Source organism: Giraffa tippelskirchi, chromosome 1 (assembly GCF_054371585.1).
Source record: "Giraffa tippelskirchi isolate mGirTip1 chromosome 1, T2T-mGirTip1v1.2.pri, whole genome shotgun sequence".
Taxonomy (NCBI): domain Eukaryota; kingdom Metazoa; phylum Chordata; class Mammalia; order Artiodactyla; family Giraffidae; genus Giraffa; species Giraffa tippelskirchi.
Window position 1 is genome coordinate 53,404,119 of NC_137275.1, and position 26,482 is coordinate 53,430,600.

The 26,482-nt window shown below is 41.0% G+C and overlaps 1 protein-coding gene across 17 annotated transcripts in view; it reads left to right on the plus strand.

Annotated features, from left to right (window-relative positions):
• Positions 1-717: 717 nt before the first annotated feature.
• PDS5A (PDS5 cohesin associated factor A) overlaps positions 718-26,482 on the plus strand; it is a 135,339-nt gene continuing 109,574 nt past the window's right edge. For 6 of the 17 annotated variants that reach the window (XM_081592138.1, XM_081592202.1, XM_081592164.1 and 3 more), the window contains exons 1-2: positions 718-1,148; positions 2,016-2,193. In XM_081592138.1, coding sequence (XP_081448264.1) covers positions 2,056-2,193 — 138 coding nt within the window. In that variant the 5' untranslated portion in view covers positions 718-1,148; positions 2,016-2,055. Of the gene's footprint in view, positions 1,149-1,243; positions 1,442-2,015; positions 2,194-2,357; positions 2,433-26,482 lie in introns of those variants that run through there. The other 11 variants (XM_081592180.1, XM_081592246.1, XM_081592191.1 and 8 more) reach the window with 3 other exon arrangements.

Consider the following 26,482-nt stretch of genomic DNA (forward strand, 5'->3'; position numbering starts at 1 on the left):
AAAAAGCTATCCTTTGGTATATTTAAAAAAAATTTTTTTAATGAGTTACTCCATATTCATAAGATCTATCTATCCAATTTGTAAACATGCTTATTTCTGAATTCCAGTCTCAGAAATCCTGATTTTCTAGGTTTGGGAGTGCAGTCCACGAAATTTCGTCTATTCTTTGAGAACTGATCGACTCAGTGCAATTTTCATATTTTTCAGTTTTCAAAATATTAATTTTAGACGTCTAAAGAGGAGAGGGCAAACTGGTGGCTGTCAAAAGAAACAAGAATGAGCAGCACACGTTGTGCCATGTTGCAAAACTTTTCCTCAGGTTGCAAATCTTCTGTCCCTAGGGAGGAAATCAGTTCATTATCACCGCGTAATTAACCATTTTTCAACCATTTCCATCCACGTCGTTTAGGATGAACCCCAAAAGTCATGAACTCATCTCCGCGGCAAATGGTAAAAAACTCCGTTCATCCAACTTGGCCTCAAAAGGCCGCGGGCGCCGGGTCGCTTCCCGCCAGCCAGGCTCCTCCTCTGCTCGCCTTTTCGGTCCGGTCCTCCCGAAGGCGCTCGGTGAGGCAGGTCTTGGCGCCAACCGGGTGGCGGCGCTGTTTGCCCCGCGCGCCGCCGCTTGAGGCCCGAGGGAGGCGGAGGCAAGGCCCGGGGAGGAAGGGGCGGGAGCGAGGCGCGCACCCTGCTCTCGCGTGCTCTCGCACCGCTCGCGTGACCGGTCGGTGTGTGCGAGAGGCGCCGGCTGCCGGGAGCACGGACGGCCGCGCGCGCGCCGCTGCGAGGGGCGTCCGGGTCCGGGTCGGCGGACCCGGCCGGCGCGAGGTGCTGGCGGGCGGGCAGCCGGGGCCCGGGGCGGACACACGCGCACACGCTCCCGAAGGAGCCTTCTCCGAGGCTGCTCTTCCTCTGCCAGACGGAGAGCGGCAGTGTCTCCCCGCCTTGCTCTCACTCGCCCCGCGTCTCCCCCCGCGGCGACTGCTCCTCGTCGGCACCGCCAGCCCCAGCGCCGCTCCGGGGCGGGCGGCGGCGGCGGCGGCGGGACCCGCGGAGCCGCTTTGTGTGCAGCCCGGAGAGGGGCGGCGGCGCAACCACCTGACAGAGGCCCGGGCGCTCGATGCACCTTCCGCCCGCATGAGGAGGAGGTAAAGGCGGCGGCGGCTTGGCTCCCGCCCTCGGCTGGTGGAGGGAGGGGACGGAAGGGGAGACTGGAGTGGGGCGGAGGGGGGAGCGCGGGACTGAGGCCCGGCGGGGCTGCCTGGAGGTGCCGGTAAGGCCTCGGAGGCACCGGACTGCGCCGAGTGGCCGGGGGCGAGAGAAGCCGCCGGGGTCCCTGAGCCGAAGTTGAAGGAACAAAATGTGAAGTGCGGAGCCGCGTCAGCCGCTTCCTGGCTTGGGGTTCGGGGAGGAGGGCAGCTTGTTTCCCCCTCCCGCGGGGGTGAGGGACCGGGACACGGGAGGGGCGGGAGTGTGGCGGCGACACCGGGGGTCCCGAAGCTTTGCCTGGCAAGGGCGTAGGTTCCCAGGAGCCGCCGCTGCGTGTAGGTCCCGTTGGGTCCCTAGTTTTGCGGCCTAAGCCGAGCCCTATAGGCCTCGCGTCCTCTTTCCCGGAGGGGACCGGCCGGGCGGGGATTCGAGGCTTCTCTCTCACCGAGCCGGGGCCTTACGGGCCTCGCTGGGCTCTCAAGGCCTCCAAACTTCGGACCTCGGTGCTTAGGGGTGGGATTTCATTGTGAAAGGAGGAGTGGGAAACTCCTGGCGCTGCTCGGCGCTTCCCGCGGCCGCCGGTGCCAGGGAGCCCGGAGGGCCCGGGGTTGGCGGGGCCCGCGTGGGTGGGGGCGGCGAGGCGGCCACCAGGGTCCAAGCCCTGGGAAGGAGCAGGTTTGGGGGGCCGCCGCCGAGCCCCCGGCCTCCCTGGAGAAAGGACCCTTTGCAGATTAGGATTTTTGAAATGAAAAAAGAGGTTACAAAGTCGCCCCTTTCCCGCTGAACTTTTGTTTTCTGACCGATAGAGGCCGGTAGAGGACTGTGAAAGAAAAGTTGTCCCCCAGGATGGACTTCACCGCGCAGCCCAAGCCTGCCACTGCCCTCTGTGGCGTCGTGAGTGCCGACGGGAAGATCGCTTACCCTCCGGGGGTAAAGGAGATCACCGACAAGATCACCACGGACGAAATGATCAAACGACTGAAGGTAAGTTTCTCTGGACAGAATGTTCACACTTAAGACGTTTGTCGTAGGAGGTGCTCTGTCCTGTGGTATTACTGCTCTGCTGGGCCTGGCCTTAAGTTTCACCTACCAGGCTTTTTTTTATTTTTTAAGATATTTTACGTCTTTTCTTTTACCCCCTCTGCAAGGTATTGTTCTGTCTTGGCTGTATCTTTGAATAGTAATCTCTGTTAAGGACATAACCGTTACGGGAAATTAAAAGGGTATGTATGTGATATTTTTTAATTTTACTTTTTTTTTTTCTCTAAGTATAAAAATTCGGGTATTTTTTAAGGTTTTTTGTCTAGAAATATTTTTGGGAATACTCTTCAGAGTAGCTTGCAGCTTTAAAGGTAGGCAATAATTTGCCTAGGAAGATTTTCATCAGCTTCTGGGAGGCTGATTTAAGTACAAAATGCATTTTAAAAGTTATCACAATTTTCTAATATCCAAAACCTTAAATATGTAAATAGTATGGTTAAACTTTAACAGAAAGTACTGACTTGTCAAAATTCAGGCTTGAGGTAGAGTGGTGACATGTCCACATGTTCAAAGGGGTTTTGATGGACAGTGATTATGGCTTATTTTATAAGGGGTCAGCTTATTTTTAAACATGGTGGTCCTAATGTGAAGGTTGTAAGTTTCAGCCTTTAGGTGAGTTAATTTTTTGTTTTCTGTTGCGTGGTTATAGATTGCGGCCACAGCCTTACAAAATAAGTGTTACTCTTATTAAGGGATCAGCTTGATGCAGTAGTTCTCAACCACAGCATCTTTGACCCCTAAGGAACATTTGGTAGTGCTGAAGACATTTTTTTTTGGTCACCATTGGGTGCTGGATTGGAATAGGGGAAAACTGGAGACAGGGAGTCCAGCTAGGAGACTGTTAAACTGTAGTCTAGGTCAAAGATGTTGAAATCATGAAGTGGGGCTATGATAGTGGGAATAGAGAGATAGGGAACAATCCAAGAGACATTTCAGAGTTCTACTAATCAATTAGAATGTGTAGAAGGTGAGGAAAGAAACAATATTGACACCTTGCCAGTCTTCCCCTTGGGCAACTTGTTGAAATGTATTTTAGAAAATAATCTTGCCCCTTTGCTCTTAGAACTTAGTATAGTGCCTGGTAAATGTTTACAGTGTTGTGAGTGATTAATATTTAAAAGTGTTCCTGTAGTTTGTTTTTAAAAATCTAGTTGGATCCTGCAGTTTACTGCCCAGTTGGAAGGAATAGGACACAGTACCTTCCATCAAAATAAATCTTGATACTAAAGACTGTACAGTACATGAAGTGGGGGTACTTAATTGATGCTTCTTAAGGTTGTACTATTATTGTTTTAAATTTTTGAGATGCTGAAATATGAAGTATGAAATATAAATTAAATAAAATTGTAAATCTTTCTATTATTTTCATATTAAGAATATGGAAACCTTGAATTCTGGTGATGGATAATATGGTTTTTAAATGGTTATGATTGTATATACATCTTCTATTTGAAAGTAGATTAAATGTCAGTATTTTTTAACTAAAGTCTAGAATGAGCATATGGTTAGAATATTCATTTGTTATGAGTTCTTTTGGAAGTTAAATTTGATATACATATTAATCAATGTGAATGTCCTATTGCTAAAATGTTGCTTTTTCAAGAATTCTTACGATTTTGTCTTCCTCCTGCCTTTGTAAGGCGATTTTGACTTTGTACTTTTTAGGAAGGAGCTATGCTCACCACTGTACCACCAATGCACACTGTACTTGTTAGGGATCCATGTTTAGTTAAAGTATTACTGTCTTACTAGTATAGATTTTAAATAATATATAACTATATTTTTGATAATTGTCTTATTTGTGGGTCAGTTCAGTTCAGTCGCTCAGTCGTGTCCGACTCTTTGTGACCCCATGAATCGGAGCACACCAGGCCTCCCTGTCCATCACCAACTCCCGGAGTCCACCCAAACCCATGTCCATCAATTCAGTGATGCCATCCAGCCATCTTATCCTCTGTCGTCCCCTTCTCCTGCCCCCAATACCCCCAGCATCAGGGTCTTTTCCAGTGAGTCAGCTCTTCACATGAAGTGGCCAAAGTATTTGTGGGTAACTTGTATAAATTCAGTAGTTTATTATTATTATAGCAACAATATTCAAATATTGTGAGGAGGAGGGCTTAAAGGCTAGTAAAACCCTGGTGAGTAGAATTCAGAGATGCTTGGTCCATTTTCTTCAGTTTTCAAGAATGAAACAAGCATTTTCCATTTGAAAGGATCCTAAAAGAAATTCCAAAACTCCTTTTATTTCACAGATAACAAAAATTAGACCCAAAGTGACCAAATAACATTTACCAAGATCATTCACGGGACTGGTTAGTGGCAGAGCCAGGGCAATAGCATCATGTATCTTTTTATTCTTATGGTTGCTTTCTTGTAAGCAGTCTAAAGGAAGTTGATCAAGGAAGCTGTGATTTTTATCATGCAGTGGAAAACAGTAACGTGAAAAGGGGAAGGGAATCAGTGAGAGTTAACTTGGTCTTTTGCAGGGAAATATGGGACAGCATTTTGTGTTCTTAACATTAGAGAAAAACTATTCTGATGCTTTCAAGGTTTCTTGAAAGTAATTCTTAAGAGTATGTCTTTGAAAAAGCTAAGACATATTTTTGTATTTTAGACGTTTTCATTTCTATTTCCAAGGAACTACTCTGTTTTTACATCCAGTTACACTACCATTCTGTCAGTTCCTTAAACATGGCATTCATTTTTGCTTAGACAGATTTCAAATTATGTAACCCATATACGTACTCTTCCTCCCATTTCATTAAGGGAAGTCTCTTAGATTTCCTGTTATATACTCTTTTAATTCCTCCATATCACTTATTACAGATGTGATATTACATTTATGCTTGTGTTTATTTGGTTTGTGTCCCCAGCTTCTCTGTAAGCTTCATGAATACCACATGTTTGTTTACTTTTGTATCCTCCCAGTGTTTAGTTTGTATGCGTGTGTGCTCAGCCATGTCCAACTCTTTGCAACTCCATGAACTGTAGCCCACCAGGCTCCTGTGTCCATGGAATTTCCCAGGCAGAAATACTGGAGTGGGTTGCCATTTCCTACTCCAGGGTATCTTCCTGACCCAGGGATTGAACCTGCGTCTCCTGAGTGTCCTCTATGGCAGGTGGATTTTTTACCACTGCGCCACCTGGGAAGCCCCACAGTTAGATGCTCAATATATATTTGTTGAACGAATGAATAAATAATATGTATTAATATTGGTTTACAGAAGTATTCTTATTTTTGAAAATGAAGGATGATTTGAAAATGTTTTGAATTGCAACTAAGTACTTTATCTGAGGTTGCATACTAGAGATGATAAAGCAGATATTTAGAATTTTAGAACTAGAAGGTAGCTTATAAGTTACTTGGTTTTGTTCAAATTTTCCAGATAAAGAAACTGATTCTGAGAGGTTGTGACTAACCCTAGTCACATAAAGCTGAAAACTGTCATTAACGATTTTTTTATTTAGGTCAGTTATAGAAATATTAAAAGCCATATAAAAGTTAACTGTTGGAAGGATAGCAGACATTTTTTAATACCAGTGTTACATTAAGCATCAAGATATGCAGTTCACAAATATCCTTCCTCCTGTTTAATTAAGGATTCTGAAACTAATGCAGGAGTCATGTTTGGTAAGTTTTGTAACACATTCAAGATACACCTGTTAACAGTATTGTACAAATTCCATTAAGTGCTTCTGCCCATGGGCTGTTTATACAGTCTATTTCAAGTCACGTATTACAAAGGTATATGCCACATATTATTTTTTCTTCTGTTCCTGCTAGTTTGGAAGTGGGAGGCCCTAGATCAGCCTTGGTTTTTAAAGGGTGGTAGGTATTAGAATGAAGTTGGTTACTTACATCCATTTCTATTACATGCTTTCAGAGTTCAGTGCCCCAGACAGGTCTCTAGCTACAGCTCCATACCCCAAATACTTACTACCTTGATGCTAAGAATTAGGAAAGATTAAATAACAGAGTTTTATTATTCTGAAAATGTCCCCCATTTTTCTCCCACTAGGTGTTACTTCTGTGTTTTCTTTGTATTTTTCTACAATCTTTCTCTTTGTGTCAGTCATTCTCCCTCTTCCCCATGCTCTCACTTCTCCTTTCTGTAGTCTGGCCTGTGGGATACTTTAATATGAGTTAGGATATGGTGGGCTTGATTTAGGTAGAACACTCCCTTTTCTCATAAGAACCTAGGTTGGAAGAGGGGAAGAATAGATTGCAGGAAGACCATGAATTCTTTCCTTTCCCTTCCCCTCAGGAGTACCTCAGAAATACTTGATTGGGTTATAATTATTTTCACTTGCATAAATGATTTTTTATTTAATCCTAGTTGCCACATGGTATGCTAATTTTATAGGTAGTTTAGTGTGTAATTTCAAGTCTGAATTTCGTCTGTATATCTTATTTTAATAAACGGATTGCAGAAGATTGTGCTAAGAAAATAAATTAAATGGAGAGGCAAGATTTCTTAAAATGAAGTCCTAAAATATGGCCAGTATATATTTGTGAAGTAATGCTTCATGCAGCACAGCTTTTATTTTAAATTTCCATTTGTGTAGAGGAATTGTTCTAGTTATCAGGTGGTGTGTAACAAGCTACCCCTAAACCTAATAGTTTAAAAACAGCAACTTTTATTGTGGTAAATAAAATACATATAAAATTTGCTATTTTAATCATCTTTAAGTGTATAGTTCAGTGCCATAGTTCCAAAGTGCAGTGCAGAGTTCCAAAGAATAGCAAGGAGAGATGAGAAAGCCTTCCTCAGTGATCAATGCAAAGAAATAGAAGAAAACAATAGAATGGGAACAACTAGAGATCTCTTCAAGAAAATAGAGCTACCAAAATAGAGCTACCAAGGGAACATTTCATGCAAAGATGGGCACAATAAAGGACAGAAATGGTATGGACCTAATAGAAGCAGAAGATATTAAGAAGAGGTGGCAAGAATGCACAGAAGAACTATACAAAAAAGATCTTCATGTCCCAGATAACGACAATGGTGTGATTACCACCTAGAGCCAGACATCCTGCAGTGTTAAGTCAAGTGGGCCTTAGGAAGCATCACTACGAGCAAAGCTAGTGGGAGTGATGGAATTTCAGTTGAGCTATTTCACATCCTAAAAGGATGCTGTGAAAGTACTGTACTCAATATGACAGCAAATTTGGAAAACTCAGCAGTGGCCACAGGACTGGAAAAGGTCAGTTTTCATTCCAATCCCAAAGAAAGGCAATGCCAAAGAATGTTCAAACTCACGCACAATTGGACTCATCTCACATGCTAGCAAAGTAATGCTCAGAATTCTCCAAGCCAAGCTTCAATAGTACGTGAACTGTGAACTTCCAGATATTCAAGCTGGATTTAGAGAAGGGAGAGGAAGCAGAGATCAAATTGCCAACATCCGTTGGATCATAAAAAAAGAGAGTTCCAGAAAAACAACTGCTTTATTGACTATGCCAAAGCCTTTGACTGTGTGGATCACAACAAACTGTAGAAAATTCTTCAAGAGATAGGAATACCAGACCACCTCATCTGCCTCCTGAGAAAACTGTATGCAGATCAAGAAACAACAGTTAGAACCGGACATGGAACAACTGACTGGTTCCAAATCAGGAAAGGAGTACGTCAAGGCTGCATATTGTCACCGTGCTTATTTAACTTATATGCAGAGTACATCATGTGAAATGCTGGGCTGGATGAAGCACAAGCTAGAATCAGGATTGCCGGGAGAAATATCAATAACCTCAGATAGGCAGATGCTGCTGCTGCTGCTGCTAAGTTGCTTCAGTCGTGTCCGACTCTGTGCGACCCCAGAGACGGCAGCCCACCAAGCTCCACCGTCCCTGGGATTTTCCAGGCAAGAACACTGGAGTGGGTTGCCATTTCCTTCTCCAGTGCGTGAAAGTGAAGTCGCTCAGTCGTGTCCGACTCTTAACGACCCCATGGACTGCAGCCTACCAGGCTCCTCCGTCCATGGGATTTTCCAGGCAAGAGTACTGGAGTGGGGTGCCATTGCCTTCTCTGGATGAAAGTGAAAGCAGAATGAAAAAGTTGGCTTAAAACTCAACATTCAGAAAACTAAGATCATGGCATCTGGTCTCATCACTTCATGGCAAATAGATGGGGAAACAATGGAAACAGTGAGAAACTTTATTTTGGGGGGCTCCAAAATCACTGCAGATGGTGACTGCAGCCATGAAATTAGAAGACGCTTGCTCCTTGGAAGAAAAGCTATGACCAACCTAGACAGTATATTTAAAGGCAGAGACATTACTTTGCCGACAGAGGTCTATCTAGTCAAAGCTATTGTTTTCCAGTGGTCATGTATGGATGTGAGAGTTGGATAATAAAGAAAGCTGAGTGCCGAAGAATTGATGCCTTTGAACTGTGGTGTTGGAGAAGACTCTTGAGAGTCCCCTGGACTGCAAGGAGATCTAACCAGTCCATCCTGAAGGAGGTCAGTCCTGGTTGTTCACTGGAAGGACTGATGTTGAAGCTGAAGCTCCAGTACTTTGGCCACCTGATGCGACGAACTGACTCATTGGAAAAGACTTGATGCTGGGAAGCATTGAAGGCAAAAAGAGAAGGGCATTGCAGAGAATGAGATGGTTGAATGGCATCACCGACTCGATGGACTTGAGTTTGAGCAAGCTCCGGGAGTTGGTGATGGACAGGGAAGCCTTGCGTGCTGCAGTCCATGGGACTACAAAGAGTCAGACTCAACTGAGCGACTGAACTGAGCTCAGTGCCATAAGTACATTCACATTGTTGTGCAACCTCATCACCATCCATTCAGAACTTTTCATCATCCTTATCTGAACTCTTGAACCCATTAAACTAGAACTCTATTCCCCACTTCCCCCAGCCCAGGTGACCACTCTCTACTTCCTGTCTTTATGAATTTGACTACTCTAGGAGCCTTGTATCAGTTCAGTTCAGTTGCTCAGTCATGTCCACCTCTTTGCGACCCCATGGACTGCAGCATGCCCGGCCTCTCTGTCCATCACCAACTCCCGGAGTTTACTCAAACGCGTGTCTATTGAGTCGGTGATGCCAGCCAACTATCTCATCCTCTGTCATATAAATGGGGTCATAACATATTGCTGCTTTTGTGACTGGCTTATTCACTTGGCATAATGTCTTCAGGGTTTATCTGTTCTTGCAGTATGTGTCAGAATTCACATATATAACATCTTTTGTTTATCCTTTCATTCTTTGATGGACACTTGGGTGGCTTCCACCTTTTACCTACAGTCAGCAACTTTTCTTACTATCTCACAGTTTCGTGGATCAGAAATTTGGGCTGGACTTGGCTTTCTGCTCCGCATTACAGACTAGGTTCCCTCAATGGTATTCAACTGGTGATTAGACTGGTCTAACGTATACACACTGGCTTTTCTCAAGCACTTGGTGCCTTGGTAGGAACAGCTGAAAGGCTGGACTCAACTGGGCCCTTCTTCTTGTGTATTATGTAGTGTTAAGGCTTCTCCACACGGTCTCTCCAGCAGGATAGTTAAGCTCAGTTTTCCAAGACACTCGGGAGGAATTTGTCAGTACTTTTAAAAGACTTTATTCAGAATTGGTCTTGACATTTCTACCATACTCTACTGTTTAACATATTCATAGCCCAGCTCGCATTCAAGGGGAGAAAAATTGACCCAACTTCTCAATGGAAGAAGGAGAAAAGAATTTGTAGCTGTCTTTAATCTACCATAGGAGCTCTCATGACAAAGGATACTACACTTTGTAGTTACATTCATACATTTGAAAAACATTTAATTTCAAAAAACAACAGTATATACTTTCAGCGAATTTGCTGGATCTGTAAAATGTATTTTACTAAGTTACCATAACAAGTTACTATAAGAAAAAAGTTGTAGGAATTTTTTATATGCTAGTTTGGGAAAAATTATGAAGGAGGCTCATGATTTGATCCTAGCACTTGTTTCTTATATCACTTGGATTCTTACTAGAAGGTACTACTGGCCAATCATAATGATGATCCGCCCCCTCCTCTTTTTTTTTTTGAAAAAACCCATTTTAATTTCTTATTTTGAGACATTTTATCCCTCTAAAAAATTTGGAAAAATTGCACCTTCAACACTCATATCCCTTCACTTAGATTCACTACTTGTTAACATTTTGTCACTTTTGCTTTCACGCACACACACACAAACACACGTGGAGGGAGACAGATGTAACAGACTATTTTGTTGGAAAGTTATTTGCATACATCATGAGATTCCACCTCTGAAGGCTTCAGCAGTCTTAGTCTAAGCTAATGTCTTAGTCTAAAGACACTCTCTTACTTTATAACAATGATCATTATCATACTCTTAAGAATTTAACATCGACATAATGATATCTGTTACACTGTCCATAATAAAATTCCCTCAATTGCCCTAAAAATTACTTTTTCAAAATTGAATTTTTCGTTATCTTTTTTCTTTGTTGTTAAAGTCTAATGGTTTATGATGTCTGTCTTCCTTGTGAAATTGTACCTTTTATCATTAAAAATATTCATCTTTGTTTCATTTAAAATAAATAAATTTTTTAAAAAGGGAAAAAAATTGAATTTTTCTTCCTCTGTCCAAGTTCCAATGTAGGATCCCATGCATTTATCATGTCTCTTTTGTCTCCTTTAATCTAGAAAGTTCTCTCATTTTTGGGGGGAGTGTTGTTCATGACATTTTTTGAAGCATTTGTCCTACAGGAGTTGGTAATCTATTTTGTCTCATTTCCTTATGCTTAGATTCAAGTTGAACCTTTTTCGCAAGTGTACGATAGAATCAGTGGTATATAGTTACCTTTGCATTATATCAGGAGGCACGTAATGCCAAATTTTGTCATATTGACTATGCTAAGTTTGATTGATTGGGTACAGTTGGCCAACTCTGCATTGTAAAGGTACTTCTCCCACTTGCAGTTAATAAGTAATTTTTAAGCTAATAAATTGTTTGTGAGAATAATTTGTTTTCAACCATTCTTACTCAACTTTTTTTTTAAATAGTGAACTTTTATTTACTTTATTTTTGGCTGCACTGGGTCTGCATTGCTGCATGCGCGCTTTCTCTAGTTGTCGTAAGTGGGAGCTCCTCTCTAGTTGCAGTGTGCAGGCTTCTCGTTGCAGAGCATGGGCTCTAGGGCACTTGGACTTCAGTAGTTCTGTTCAGTGGGCTTAGTTGCCCCAAAATATGTGGAATCTTCCCTGACCAGGGATCAAACCTGTGTCCCCTGCATTGGATGGCAGATTTCTTAACTACTGGACCACCAGGGAAGTCCTTACTCAACTGTTTTAGCACCCACTTTGATGGTAATAAAATACTGCCCTTTTTGATTTATCATTCCTTTCACATGTATTAGCTGGCATTCTTATATAGAGAAGACCCTGCCCCCATTTAAAAAACAAAATCACTCATAGATTCTTTATTCAGTGCCTTATAATCCATTTTATTCCTTTTGAGAGTCAAATTGTCCCAGATGAGCATCCTTGCTTTCTTGTCTTTTCAAACATCTAGTGTCTTTTTGACATGTCTTTCTATGAGTCTTTGAGCACGTCTTTGTTTTCTGGTACAAGATGTTCACCTTGTGCTTCCCTGCCCCAGATTTGGATAGATCTTTTTCCAAAGACCCTTATTTCCATTCTAGTGGAGAGTGGTGTTTATAAACCAAGGCCTTGGTATGCCATTGTGTTCACATTATTGTTAGATATGTAATTTCTTCAGGTCTTTCAGTGTGTACAGCTAGGACATATATACACTTTAAATCATGAGTTCATTGGCCACTTTCAGTTGAAATCCAGTATCAGAACTTTTTCTAAACTTCCTCCATTCTATATTTGTATCAGCCTTCTCTTACAGTATAAATCCTAATTTCTCTTAACTCTGGTAAATTTATTTATGCTACTCTACTATAAGGTGCTACTATAAACACAGAAAATTCAGAACTACTATTTCAGTATTCCTTGCAAGGTTTCTTTGCAGTTCTTTCTGTCAAATTAAGATTGCATAGAGAACCATACTCATTAGTTATTGGAATTGGAATTTTTTTGTCTGAATGGTTGTTAATCAGTTTTCTCTACAATTGATTTTCTGTTTGTATTCAATTATATGTGCACACATATTTGTTGACTCTTCATTTCTACTGATGAGTATAATCCTTGCTTGACTCTTTTTATTGGTAACAAAATTTACCATCTTAACCATTTTTAAGTGTTCACAGTACAGTAGTGTTAACTATACACGCGTTGTCAATACAGTAGATCTCTAGAACGTTTTCATCATGTAAAACTGAAACTATACCCACAGAACAACTCCCCTTTCTTCTATGATCCCTTTAGTCCATAGTAACTGCTATTCTGCTTCTGGTTTCTAAGAGTTTGACTACTTTAGATACCTCACATATAAGTGTGGAATCATACGGTATTTGTCTTTTTGTGACTGGCTTATTTCACTTAGTATAAAGTCCTCAAGGTTTATCCATGTTGTAGCATATGACAGCATTTCCTTCTTTTTTAAGGCTAGTATTCCATTGTGTATATCTACCACATTTCTTTATCCATTAATGGAAGTTTAGAAAGATCTACCTTTCATCTATCGTGAGCAATGCTGCAGTTAACATGGATGTCCATGTATCTCTTTTGAGATCCTGTTTTCAGTTGTTTTAGGAGAAGGCAATGGCACCCCACTCCAGTACTCTTGCCTGGAAAATCCCATGGACGGAGGAGCCTGGTAGGCTACAGTCCATGGGGTCGCTGAGAGTCAGACACGACTGAGCGACTTCACTTTCAGTTTTCCCTTTCATGCACTGGAGAGGGCAATGGCAACCCACTCCAGTGTTCTTGCCTGGAGAATCCCAGGGATGGCGGAGCCTGGTGGGCTGCCGTCTGTGGGGTCGCGCGGAGTCGGACACGCTGTTGCTGGGAATGCAGAATCATATGGTATTTCTATCTAAACATTTTCAGGGAACTCCCTTCCATACTGTTTTCGATAGTTCCTGCTTCATTTTACATTTCACCTAGTAGTACACCAGAATTCCAGTTTCTCCACATCAATGCTTGTCTTCTGTGTTTTTGATAGTGGCCATCCTAACAGATATGAGGTAATGTCTTATTGTGGTTTTGATTTGTATTTCCCCAAAGATTGGTGGTGTTGAGCATCTTTTCATGCTTATTGGCTGTTGGTGTATCTTTTTTAGAAAAGTATCTATTCAAGTCTTGTATGTATATATATATTAGTTGCTGAGTTGTATCCAACTCTTTGCAGTCCCATGGACTGCAGCCTGTCAGGCTCCCCTGTCCATGGGATTCTCCAGGTGAAAATACTGGAGTGGATTGCCATGCTGCTGCTGCTTCTGCTACTAAGTTGCTTCAGTCGTGTCCGACTCTGTGCGACCCCATAGACGGCAGCCCACCAGGCTCCCTCATCCCTGGGATTCTCCAGGCAAGAATATTGGAGTGGGTTGCCATTTCCTTCTCCAATGCGTGAAAGTGAAAAGTGAAAGTGAAGTTACTCAGTCGTGTCTGACTCCTAGCGACCCCATGGACTGCAGCCTACTAGGCTCCTCCGTCCATGGGATTTTCCAGGCAAGAGTACTGGAGTGGGTTGCCATTGCCTACTCTGGTGGGTTGCCATTCACTTCTCCAATTAAGTCCTTTATCCATTTTTTTTCTTTACCCATTTTTTAATCAGGTTGTTTGTTTTATTGTTCAGTTGTAGGAGTGTCTGTATTCAGTTTTAGAAATTACGTTGTTTATTCTTTTTTTTTAATTTTTACTTGGTTCAAGAGTCAGAAGTATTGAAAAACTTCTACTTCTCAGAAGTCTTCCATCCTTATTCCTTCCACTGCATTTCCACACACCTCCCTCTGTAGATAATTATTTCCATTAGTTTCTGGTTGATCCTTTCTTTCTGTGTTACCTCTCTTCTTCTCAAAAGATAGACTACCATATATACTCTATTGTACTTTGTTTTTTTCACCCAGTATATCTTAGCAATGACACCATATCTGGAAATCTTTTATTCATTTTCATGATGCTATAGTATTCTATGTGTGTAGAGGTACCCTAGTTTTATTTAACTAATCTCTCAGTGTTGATTTGAGATTGTTTGTAATATTTTCCTATTAAAAGTAATGCTAAAACAAATAACCTTGGTACACATTGTTTTGTACTTGTGCAAGTGTATCTTCAGGGTAAATGCCTAGGAATGGGATTATTGGGCCAAAGGGTACCTTTATGAGTGATTTTGTTACAAGTGGTTAAATTCCTCTTCATACTGGTTGTACCATTTTGTTCTTTTACCAGCAAGTATGAGTGCCCAAGCTCTCAGTAGTGTATTGTCAAGTGATGGCTACTTTTAAGTTAGCAAATGAACATGTTGCCCAGAAAAGCCATTTTATTGCCTCCTGGCAACAAAACAAGTTCTTTTTAAGAATGATTAAATATAAGCTACATTGAGGTTCAAAGGGATAAGAACCCTATTTAGATTTCCTTAAAAACTTGAAAGGAATTGAGTAGCTTTTTAAAAAGTTTATCTAAAGAAATGAAGTTAGAGATGGAGACAGAATTTTAGTAACAGAGATGATGTTGAAATCAACAAGCCTCACTTAGATCTTCACTCAAGACCTTGAATTAAATAGAAATTAAGGTGAAAGCCTATTAAAAATCATATATGATATAAATAACATTGATATGTAGGATGCCAATGCCATAATTTATTTTCCCGATATCAGAAATCCGTAGATGTCCAAGGGAAAAACTGATTTGTGCTCACAGTAGGAAACTAGGCTTAAAGCATTAAAATGAATTTTATTCTTGTTAGTTTCTATTTTCAGAGTTAATTATTTAAATACTACTTTGGCTGAGGTTGTTGGCATATGGAAGTATGTCCAGTTGAATTCCATGATCAGAAAGATAAGTGGAGTTTATACATGATATAAAAGCCTAACAAGTTTTTATTTGCTCAAAGACAACAAATCAAGAAGTTTCTAGATAATGGTTGCAATAGAAAGCTAAACACAAACATAAGGAAAGAGTTTACTAAATTTCTTTCCATTGCTATTGGCATTTGGTCTTTTACGTTAAGGACAGATCTTCCCAACTGGTACACTTCTTCTATACAGTTATAGACATGCCTAAATACAGGGTCCTCAGCCTTTGAAGATTACAAATATTAGATCTTTTTTTTAGTATTATGTGATATTTTAAAAGTTGGAAGCTACCATCTTATGTGTGTGTGTGTGTGTGTTGTCTTTCATGTTATAAAATTATTTTAAAAATCAAACACTTAAAACTTCCTACCAAAATTAGGGCACTGTGATGAGTGGTTATAAACAACATGAGTCCATTAGGGGAAACTGGATTTATACTAGGAATAACACTGAAATAGATTTCCATTTATATGAAGGATGTTTGAACTTATCCTATAACTTAACCATAAGTTAAATGCCAGTTATGTGCTAGGATGGATTCTGTTTCTTTGGATAAAAAGATACTCAGAATTTTAGGGGTCATGAAAAGTTTCATGAAAAAGTTGACAGTTGGACTGGGATTTGAAGGCTTAGACTTTGGTAAGCAAATAGGTGGTAAAAGAGTTCAAAGAAATGAATAGTAGGGACAGAGACTGAGAGGCAGAAGCAAGCTTAGTGTGTTGAAGAAAATGAGGAGAAGAATAGTTTTGATAGAGCTAAAGCATCCAAAAGAGTAGTTGGGAGGAAAAAAAAAGTGGAAGGTACCGATGAAATTTTTAAAATCCTTAAATGCCAAAGAGAGGAATTTGATTTAAAAAAGAAAAATAGAGCTAAAGAGTAATGTGTCTACATTGTGATTTTGCATGATTAGCAAAGGTAAGGGCCAAAGAGTTTTTTAAGACCATGAATGCCACCCTTTCTTTGAGGCCAGTTTGTGGAGTTTTTTTATCCTCATGTCCAAACCAGATAGTATCTTTGGTTGAACAGTGTTGTTCAGTCGCTCAGTCATGTCCAACTCTTTGCGACACGTGGACTGCAGGACGCCAGACTTCCCTGTCCTTCACCATCTCCCAGAGCTTGCTCAAACTCATGTCCATTGAGTCAGTGATACCATCCAACCATCTCGTCCCCTTCTCCTCCTGCCTTCAATCTTTCCCATCATCAGGGTCTTTTCTAATGAGTTGGTTCCTTCGCATCAGGTGGCAAAGTATTGGAACTTCAGCATCAGTACTTCCAATGAATGTTCAGGATTGATTTCCTTTAGGATAGACTGGTTTGATCTCCTTGCAGTTGAGCAGTAATCGTTTCTAATTGATACTGTCTGAATAAATCTGTTGATTGCTGAGAGTTAGTAGAGTGGTTAGTAGAATTTTATATACTAGATCATTATAATATGAATTAGATTTTTATCACATATATTTAATGCATATTTTTCCAAAACTTCCTAGAATTGCTGTGGTAGGAATTCAAGTAAACATCAGTAGTAATTTGATGCCAAGTTGTTTTAATACTTGAAAATTAAGTTCGGTGGCCATGTTTAATTTTCTGTAATTGCAGATATTTGTTGAATTGAAGAGACTTCATGTAGCACTGTAAAATCAGTAGAGCCACCACATCTGCAGTTATATCCTCCATTGAAGTCTTGAACCATTCAAGGTCATCAGTGAGGGTTTGGATTCAGCTTTTCCCAAAGTCCTGCTAATGTTGATGTTTTGACCTCTTCCCATAAATCACCAGTGTTCTTAAAAGCATGCAAGATGATGAATCCTTTCCAGAAGGTTTTCAGTCTGCTTTGCCCAGATCCATCAGAGAAATCACTGTCTATAACCTACAAAATTTAATGTTAAGCTTTAAATAATAAACCTTAAAAGTCAGAATTACTCTTTGATTCATAGTCTGCAGAATGGATGTTAGCAGGCATAAAAACAACATAAATTTCATTGTATATTCCCATCCTAGCTCTTTTGATGACTAGGTGCATTGTCAATAAGCAATAATGTTTTAAAAGGAATTTTTTTCCTGACCAGTAGGTCTCAACAGTGGGCTTAAAATGTTTAGTAAAATATGTTTTAAACAGATATGCTGTCATCTAGGCTTCCTTGTTCTGTAAATAGAGCACAGGCAGAGTAGATTTAACATAACTCTTAAAAGTCCGAGGATTTTTGGAATGGTAAAGGAGCATTCCTGGTGGCTCAGTTCCTCTCCGCCTGCAATGCAGGAGACATGGGTTTGATCCCTGGGTCAGAAAGATACACTAGAGAAGGAAAGAGCTACCCACTCCAGTATTCTTGCCTGGGAAATTTCATGGACAGAGGAGCCTGGCGGGCTACCAGTCCAGAGAGTCACAAAGAGTTGGTCATGATTTAGTGTCTAAACAACAAATGAGCATTGGCTTCAGCTTAAAGTCATGACCTGATTACCCCCTAACAAGAGAGTCAGCCCATCCTTTGAAACTTTGTCGTTGTTCAGTTGTTCGTTTGTGTCTGACTCTTGGCAACCCCATGGACTGCCGCACGCCAGGCTTCACTGTCCTTCACTATGTCCCAGAGTTTGCTCAAACTCATATTCATTGAGTTGGTGATGCCATCCAACCATCTTATCCTCTGTCGCTCCCTTCGCTTGCCCTCAGTCTTTCCCAGCATCAGGGTCTTTTCCAGTGAGTCGGCTCTTTGCATCAGGTGGCCAAAGTATTGGAGCTTCAGCAAATATTCAGAGTTGATTTACTTTAGGATTGACTGGTTTGATTTCTTGCTATCCAAGGGACTCTCGAGTCTTCTCCAGCACCACAGTTCGAAGGCATCAATTCTTCGGTGCTCAGCCTTCTTTGAAACTTTGGAGCCAAGCATTAACTTCTCTTTAGCTACGATAGTTCTAGATGGCATCTTCTTCCAGTAGAAGGCTGTTCCTTGAAAATCTGTCGTTTGGTATAGCCACTTCCATTTATTATCTTAGGTAGATCTTCTAGATAATTGGCTATAGCCTCTAAATCAGCACTTGCTGCCTCACCTTTCACTTTTGCATTGTGAAGATGGCTTCTTTCCTTAAACCTCGTGAAGCAGCCTCTGTTAGCTTTCAACTTTTCTTCTGCAGCTTCCTCACCCCTTTCAGCCTTCATAGAATTGAAGAGAATTAGAGCCTTGCTCTTGATTCAGTTCAGTTCAATTGCTCTGTCAGTTCCGACCTGTGATGCCATGGACTGCAGCATGACAGGCGTCCCTGTCTATCTCCAACGCCCAGAGCTTGCTCAAACTCATGTCCATCAAGTCAATGATACCATCCAACCATCTCATCCTCTGTCATCCCCTTCTCCTCCTGCTTTCAGTCTTGCCCAGCGTCAGTCTTATAATGAGTTGGTTCTTTGCATCAGGTGGCCAAGGTATTGGAGCTTCAGCTCAGTCCTTTCAATGAATATTCAGGACTGATCTCCTTTAGGATTAACTGATTTGATCTCCTTGCTATCCAAGGGACTCTCAAGAGTCTTCTCCAACACCACAGTTCAAAAGGATCAATTCGGGACTCCCCTGGTGGTCCAGTGGTTAAGAATTTGCTTTCCAATGCAGGGAGTGCCTGGTTCGATCCCTGGTCGAGGAGCTAAGATCCCACATGCCTTGCGGCCAAAAAACCAAAAACATAAAACAGAAACAATATCGTAACAAATTCAATAAAGTTTAAAAAAAAAAAGCATCAATTCTTCCACTCTCACCCTTCTTTATGGTCCAACTCTCATCATCCATACATGACTACTGGAAAAACCATAGCTTTGACCATACAGGCCTTTGTAGACAGTGTCTCTGCTTTTTAATATGCTGTCTAGGTTAGTCATGGCTTTTCTTCCAAGGAGCAACCATCTTTTAATTTCATGGCTGCAGTCACCATCTGCAGTGATTTTGGAGCCCAGTTCAGTTCAGTTCAGTTCAGTCGCTCAGTCGTGTCCGACTCTCTGCGACCCCATGAACTGCAGCACGCCAGGCCTCCCTGTCCATCACCAACTCCCGGAGTCCACCCAAACCCATGTTCATCGAGTTAGTGATGCCATCCAACCATCTCATCCTCTGTCGTCCCCTTCTCCTCCCGCCCCCAATCCTACCCAGCATTAGGGTCTTTTCCAATGAGTCAACCCTTCGCACGAGGTGGCCAAAGTATTGGAGTTTCAGCTTCAACATCAGACCTTCCAATGAACACCCAGGATTGATCTCTTTTAGGATGGATTGAATGGATCTCCTTGCAGTCCAAGGGACTCTCAAGAGTCTTCTCCAACACCACAGTTCAAAAGCATCAATTCTTCGGCGCTCAGCTTTCTTCACCGTCCAACTCTCACATCCATACATGACCACTGGAAAAACCATAGCCTTGACTAGACGGACCTTTGTTGGCAAAGTAATGTCTCTGCTTTTAAATATGCTATCTAGGTTGGCCATAACCTTCCTTCCAAGGAGTAAGCGTCTTTTAATTTCATGGCTGCAATCACCATCAGCAGTGATTTTGGAGCCCCCCAAGATAAAGTCTGACACTGTTTCCACTGTTTCCCCATCTATTTCCCATGGAGTGATGGGACCAGATGCCATGATCTTGGTTTTCTGAACGTTGAGCTTTAAGCCAACTTTTTCACTCTCCTCCTTCACCTTCATCAAGAGGCTCTTTAGTTCTTCTTCACTCTCTGCCATAAGGGTGGTGTCATCCGCATATCTGAGGTTATTGATATTTCTTCCGGCAATCTTGATTCCAGCTTGTGTTTCTTCCAGCCCAGCGTTTCTCATGATGTACTCTGCATATAAGTTAAATAAGCAGGGTGACAATATACAGCCTTGACGGACTCCTTTTCCTATTTGGAACCAGTCTGTTGTTCCATGTCCAGTTCTAACTGTTGCTTCCTGACCTGCATACAGGTTTCTCAAGAGACAGGTCAGATGGTCTGGTGTTCAGAAAATAACAAAGTCTGCCACTGTTTCCCCATGTATTTGCCATGACGTGATGGGACTGGATGCCATGATCTTAGTTTTTTGAATGAATTTTAAGCCAGCTTTTTCACTCTCCTCTTGCACCTTCATCAAGAGGCTCTTTAGTTCCTCTTTGCTTTCTGCCATAAGGGTGGTGCCATCTGCATGTCTGAGGTTACTGATATTTCTCCCAGCAGTCTCGATTCCAGCTTGTGCTTCATCCAGCTCGGCATTTCACATGATGTACTCTGCCACAGGGACAGGGGCTCTGAGTGCAGCAGACTTGACTGTGGCATAAGCCCTTGGAGGAGGTCTCCATTAACCCCACCATAGAGCTGCCAGAACTTAACACAAGACTGGGAAATAGACTCTTGGAGGGCACAAACAGAACCTTGTGCACCAGGACCCAGGAAAAAGGAGCAGTGACCCCACAAGAGACTGACCCAGACTTGCCTGTGAGTGTCTAGGAGTCTCCAGCAGAAGCATGGGTTGGTCGTGGCCTGCTGCAGGGTTAGGGGCACTGAGTGTAGCAGTACATGCATGGGATCTTTTGAAGGCAGTCACCATTATCTTCATTACCTCCATCATAGTTTGGCCACAGGTAAATAGCAGGGAGGGAACACAGCTCCACGCATCAACAGAAAATTGGATTAAAGATTTACTGAGCACGGCCCCCCCATCAGAACAAGACCTAGTTTCCCCCTCAGTCAGTCTCTCCCATCAGGAAGCTTCCATAAGCCTCTTACCTTCTCCATCAGAGGGCAGACAGACTGAAAACCACAATCACAGAAAACTAACCAATCTAATCACATGGACCACAGCCTTGTCTAACTCAGTGAAACTATGAGCCATGCTGTGTAGGGCCACCCAAGACAGACAGGTCATGATGGAGAGTTCTGACAAAATGTGGTCCACTGAAGAAGGGAATGGCAAACCACTTCCATATTCTTGCCTTGAGAACCCCATGAACAGTATGAAAAGGCAAAAAGATAGGACACTGAAGATGAACTCCCCAGGCCAGTAGGTGCCAAGTGTGCTACTGGAGATCAGTGGAGAAATAACTCCAGAAGAATGAAGAGACAGAGCCAAAGCAAAAACAACACCCAGTTGTGGATGAGACTGGTGATGGAAGCAAGGTCTGATGCTGTAAAGAGCAATATTGCATAGGAACCTGGAATGTTAGGTCCATGAGTCAAGGCAAATTGGAAGTGGTCAACAGGAGATGGCAAGAGTGAATGTCGACATTTTAGGAATCAGCGAACTAAAATGTACTGGAATAGGTGAATTTAACTCAGATGACGATTATATCTACTACTGTGGAGTAGATATAGGGCTTCCCTGTTGGCTCAGAGGATAAAGAGTCTGCCTACAATGCTGGAGACCTGGGTTTTAATGGAGTAGAAATGGAGTAGCCCTCATAGTCAACAAAAGACTCCGAAATGCAATCCTTGGATACAGTCTCAAAAATGACTGAATGATCTCTGTTCGTTTCCAAGGCAAACCATTCAATATCACAGGAATCCAAGTCTATGCCTGGACTAGTAATGCTGAAGAAGCTGAAGTTGAACAGTTCTATGAAGACCTACAAGATCTTTTAGAAGTAACACCCAAAGAATATGTCCTTTTCATTATAGGGGACTGGAATGCAAAAGTTGGAAGTCAAGAAATACCTGGAGTAACAGGCAAATTTGGCCTTGGAGTACAGAATGAAGCAGGGCAGGGCAAAGGCTAATAGAGTTTTGCCAAGAGAATGCACTGGTCATAGCAAACACCCTCTTCCAACAACACAGGAGAAGACTCTATACATGGACATCACCAGATGGTTAACACCGAAATCAGATAGATTATATCCTTTGCAGCCAAAGATGGAGAAGCTCTATACAATCAGCAAAAACAAGACTGGGAGCAGACTGTGGCTCAGATGATGAACTCCTTATTGCCAAATTCAGACTTAAATTGAAGAAAGTAGGGAAAACCACTAGACCATTCAGGTATGACCTAAATCAAATCCCTTACGATTATACAGTGCAAGTGACAAATAGATTTAATGGACTAGATCTGATAGACAGAGTGCCTGATGAACTATGAATGGAGATTCGTGACATTGTACAGGAGACAGGAATCAAGACCATCCCCAAGAAAAAGAAATGCAAAAAAGCAAAACGGCTGCCTGAATCCTTTCCAGAAGGTTTTCAGTCTGCTTTGCCCAGATCCATCAGAGAAATCACTGTCTATATAACCTACAAAATGTTAATGTTAAGCTTTAAATAGTAAACCTTAAAAGTCAGAATTACTCTTTGATTCATAGTCTGCAGAATGGATGTTAGCAGGCATAACAAACAGCTGAGAAAAGAAGAGAAGCTAAGGCAAAGGAGAAAAGGAAAGATACACCCATTTGAATGCAGAGTTCTAAAGAATAGCAAGGAGAGATAAGAGTTGGAAGTACTTATAAGTGTTACCAATGAGAGTTTTACTTTTTCTAAAACAGGAGGCTCAGTAAACATTGACTCAGTGATCAATGCAAAGAAATAGAGGAAAATGCAATAGAATGGGAAAGACTAGCGACTTCTTCAAGAAAATTAGAGATACCAAGGGAACATTTCATGCAAAGATGGGCTCAATAAAGGACAGAAATGGTATGGACCTAACAGAAGCAGGCACTTGACCTACCTCTTGAGAAATCTGTATGCAGGTCAGGAAGCAACCGTTAGACCTGGACATGGGACAACAGACTGGTTCCAAATAGGAAAAGGAGTAAGTCAAGGCTGTATATAGTCACCCTGCTTGTTTAACTTATATGCCCCTGTATCAGTCCTATAGAGGTATCCACACCTTTAATTTATTAAACCTAGATTACTTTTTCATTAGTACCTCTTTATGGCTAAGTAGTAGTGTGCTATATGAATATAACAATTTGTTTTTTGGTTTTGTTTGTTTGGCTGTGCTGGCAGCATGAAGGATTTTAGTTCCTAGAATAGGGATCAAACCCGTGGTCCCCTGCAACAGAAGTGTGGAAACTTAACAATTGGACTGCCAGGGAAATCCCTATACCAGTTTGTTTTATACCATTCTCATATTGATGGAAAGAAACTTGTTTACATTTTAGGCTATTTGAATAAAAGTGCTATAAACATTACTATGTAAGTCCTCTCTTGTACATATCTTAGTTTATGTTGGGTGAATACCTAGGAGTACAGTCATTGGGTCATAAGGTGAAAGTGTTAGTTGCTCAGTCATGTCCGACTCTTTGCGATCCCATGGACTATATCGTGCCAGCCTCCTCTGTCCATGAAATTCTCCAGGCAAGAATACTGGAGAATGGAGTGGGTAGCCATTCCATTCTCCAAGGGGTTTTCCAACCCAGGAATCAAACCTGGATCTCTTGCATTGCAGGCAGATTCTTTACCATCTGAGCCACTAAAGACCCAGGGGTCATAAGGTAGGTTATTTTTAATTTAGTTAGCAGCTACTAGTCTTTTCCCCAAAATGGTTGTTCTCTTTTATAATCCCACTGACAATGTATGGTAATGTTTTATTTTCAAAAATTTCTCCTTACTTTGCACATTGCCCAATTTATCCATATAAAGTTGATGTTTATAATATTTATTAACTAGTTAATATATGTAAGATATATAGTGATATTCCCCTGTTGCATTTCTCATATTGATTCTTTTTTTTTAATTGAATCGTCTAAGAAAGGATTTCTCATAGCTGTTAACTCTTTTCAAAATCTCAGTTTTGGCTCTGCTAAGTTTTCTGTTACTTACTTGTTTTCTGCTCTTATTTCCTTCAGTGTAGTTTGGATTTTCTAACACAAGTTTCTCAACCTTAGCACTGTGGACATTTTATACCAGATAATTCTTTGTTTTGGAGGGATGTCTTGTGCACTGTTGGATGTTTAGCAGCATGAGACAGATATACTCACTAGATGACAGTGGTAGGCTCTTGACAGATGTCTCCAGGGAGACAGAATCACCCTGGTTAGAGAACTGCTGTTCTGATATAAGCTTTTTAAGCCTATATGTTTCTTTCAAAACACTTTGAATTGTATCTCGCTAATTTTGATATATTTTTATTACCATTCAGTTGGAAATATTTTCTCATTTTCTTTATGATTTTTCCTTTGACCTGTGAATTATTTAGAAATGTGTGACTTAATTCCCAAATATTTGAAGTATTTATAAATATCTGATTATTAATTATCCCTAGTTTAATTTTATTTTGATGAGAGGACATAATTTGTTTTTGGCTACCCGGGGTTTCCTTGCTGCATGGGGGCTTTCTCTAGTTGGAAGCACTTTCTAGTTGTGATGTGCCTTTCATTGCGATGGTTTCTCTTGTGGAGCACAGGCTCCAAGCACACTGGCTCAGTAGTTACGGTGCATGAGTTTAGTTGCCCCATGGCATGTGAAGTCTTCCTTTACCAGAGATCGAACCTGTGTCCTCTGCGTTGGCTGTGGGTTCTTAACCACTCGACCACCAGAGAAGTCCTAACCTTCATTTTTAAAGGATATTACTTTTTGGATATAGAATTCTGAGTTTATAGTTTCAGTGCTTTAATGATGTAATTCCACTGTCTCGTGTTCTCTTGTGCTTCAGATGAGAAGTTGGTGGCAGTGTATGTTTTTCTTTCCTTGTATGTAATGTGGGATTTTTTTCTGGCTGCTTTTATGGCGTTTCTTTTTCTTTGATGTTCAGCAGTTTCACTATGATGCCCTGAGGTTTGTGTTTCCCTGATACTTGTCCTGCTTTGGAATCACTCAGTTTCCTAGATCTATAAATTTATATCTTTTAGCAAATTTGAGAGAGTTCTGGTCATTGGAGAGACGATCCAACTCTCGTTGGAGTTTTTTTTCTTCTTTTACCCCCTTTTTTCTCTTTCTAGGATCTACTTGTACATGTTAAATATGTTTTATATAATGCCCTCAGATCACTCACACTCTTTTTCAATAATTTCTCTCTGTGTTCTGCAAATTGGATCCCTCCTATTGTTTGTTCTTAAGTTTATGACTTTTTCTTCTGTTGTCTTCAATCATAGATATAGCCTGAAAAATATAAAGTCATGGGGATTTGGGAGATAATCTATGTGATATTATCTATGTGTTTCCTCTTTTTTAAAATAGATAATTTTTTACATGTAGTAAAGTTCATGAACCTTAAATATAGCATATTATTAATTTTTACATATGTATGCACACATAGCCTTTATCCAGATCAAAATGGAACTGTAGCAGGCTCCTTTATGTTCCCCTCCCCAGAGACAGACACCCTTATGGTCTTTACCAGTGTACATTTTGCCATCAAACTTCATATAAATGAAATCATGCAGTATGTACTCTTTTATGTCTTGACTTTTTTCCTAAATATTATGTCTGAGTTTCATCCATGTTTTGGGTTGCAGCGATTTATTTTCACTGTATGAGTATACTAGAATTTACTTATCCATACAATTATTGATAGACATATGGGTTAATAACTTTGTTTTTATTAAAAAAACACTTCTTTGAATAAGGTACTTGGTTTTTAATAGTGGTAAGAACTCATTTGTCTTGGGTATATACCTGAGATTGGTGGATTGTTTTTCCTTAAAGAATCAGATAGTAAGAATTTTGTTTTGTGGGTCAATAGAACTCTATAAGTATTTACACAAAAGAACTTTAAAAAAAACTAATTAAAAAAATAAAATATATAAACAACAACAACAAAAATTTTTGTTTATTTTGGCTGTGCTGGGTCTTCATTGCTGCATGGGCTTTTCTCTAGTTGTGCTGAGCAGGGGCTTCTCTCTAGTTACAGTATAGCACAGGTTTCTCACTGCGGTGGCTTCTCTTGTTGTGGGACACTGGCTCTGGGACGCATGGGTTTCCGTAGTTGTGACAGGTGGGCTCTATAGTTGGTGGCTCCTGGGCTGTAGAGCACAGACTCAATAGTGGTGAACAGACTTGGTTGCACCAAGGCGTGTGGAATCTCCGGATTGGGGATCCAATCCATGTCTCCTGCATTGACAGGCAGATTCTTTATCTCTTGAGTTCAAGGAAGCCCAGAACTTTTTTTAAAAAAACAAAATTGAAAACATAATAGTGATTCAGTACCTTTTTTGTAACACAGGTTTGCTAATAAGAAGAATGGAATTCTTTGAGGGAAGAGGTGTGGAGCTAACATTTTACTTAATTGGGCCTCACAGTTAATGTTCCCTGTTACCAAAATGGATTTCAAGTGTTTAGCTGTTAATGCTGATCTGTAATGAAATGTGGTATATTTCATTTGAAAAATTTTTTTCACAGATAGCTACTCCCAAATATTGGTGTCAGTTTATGAACA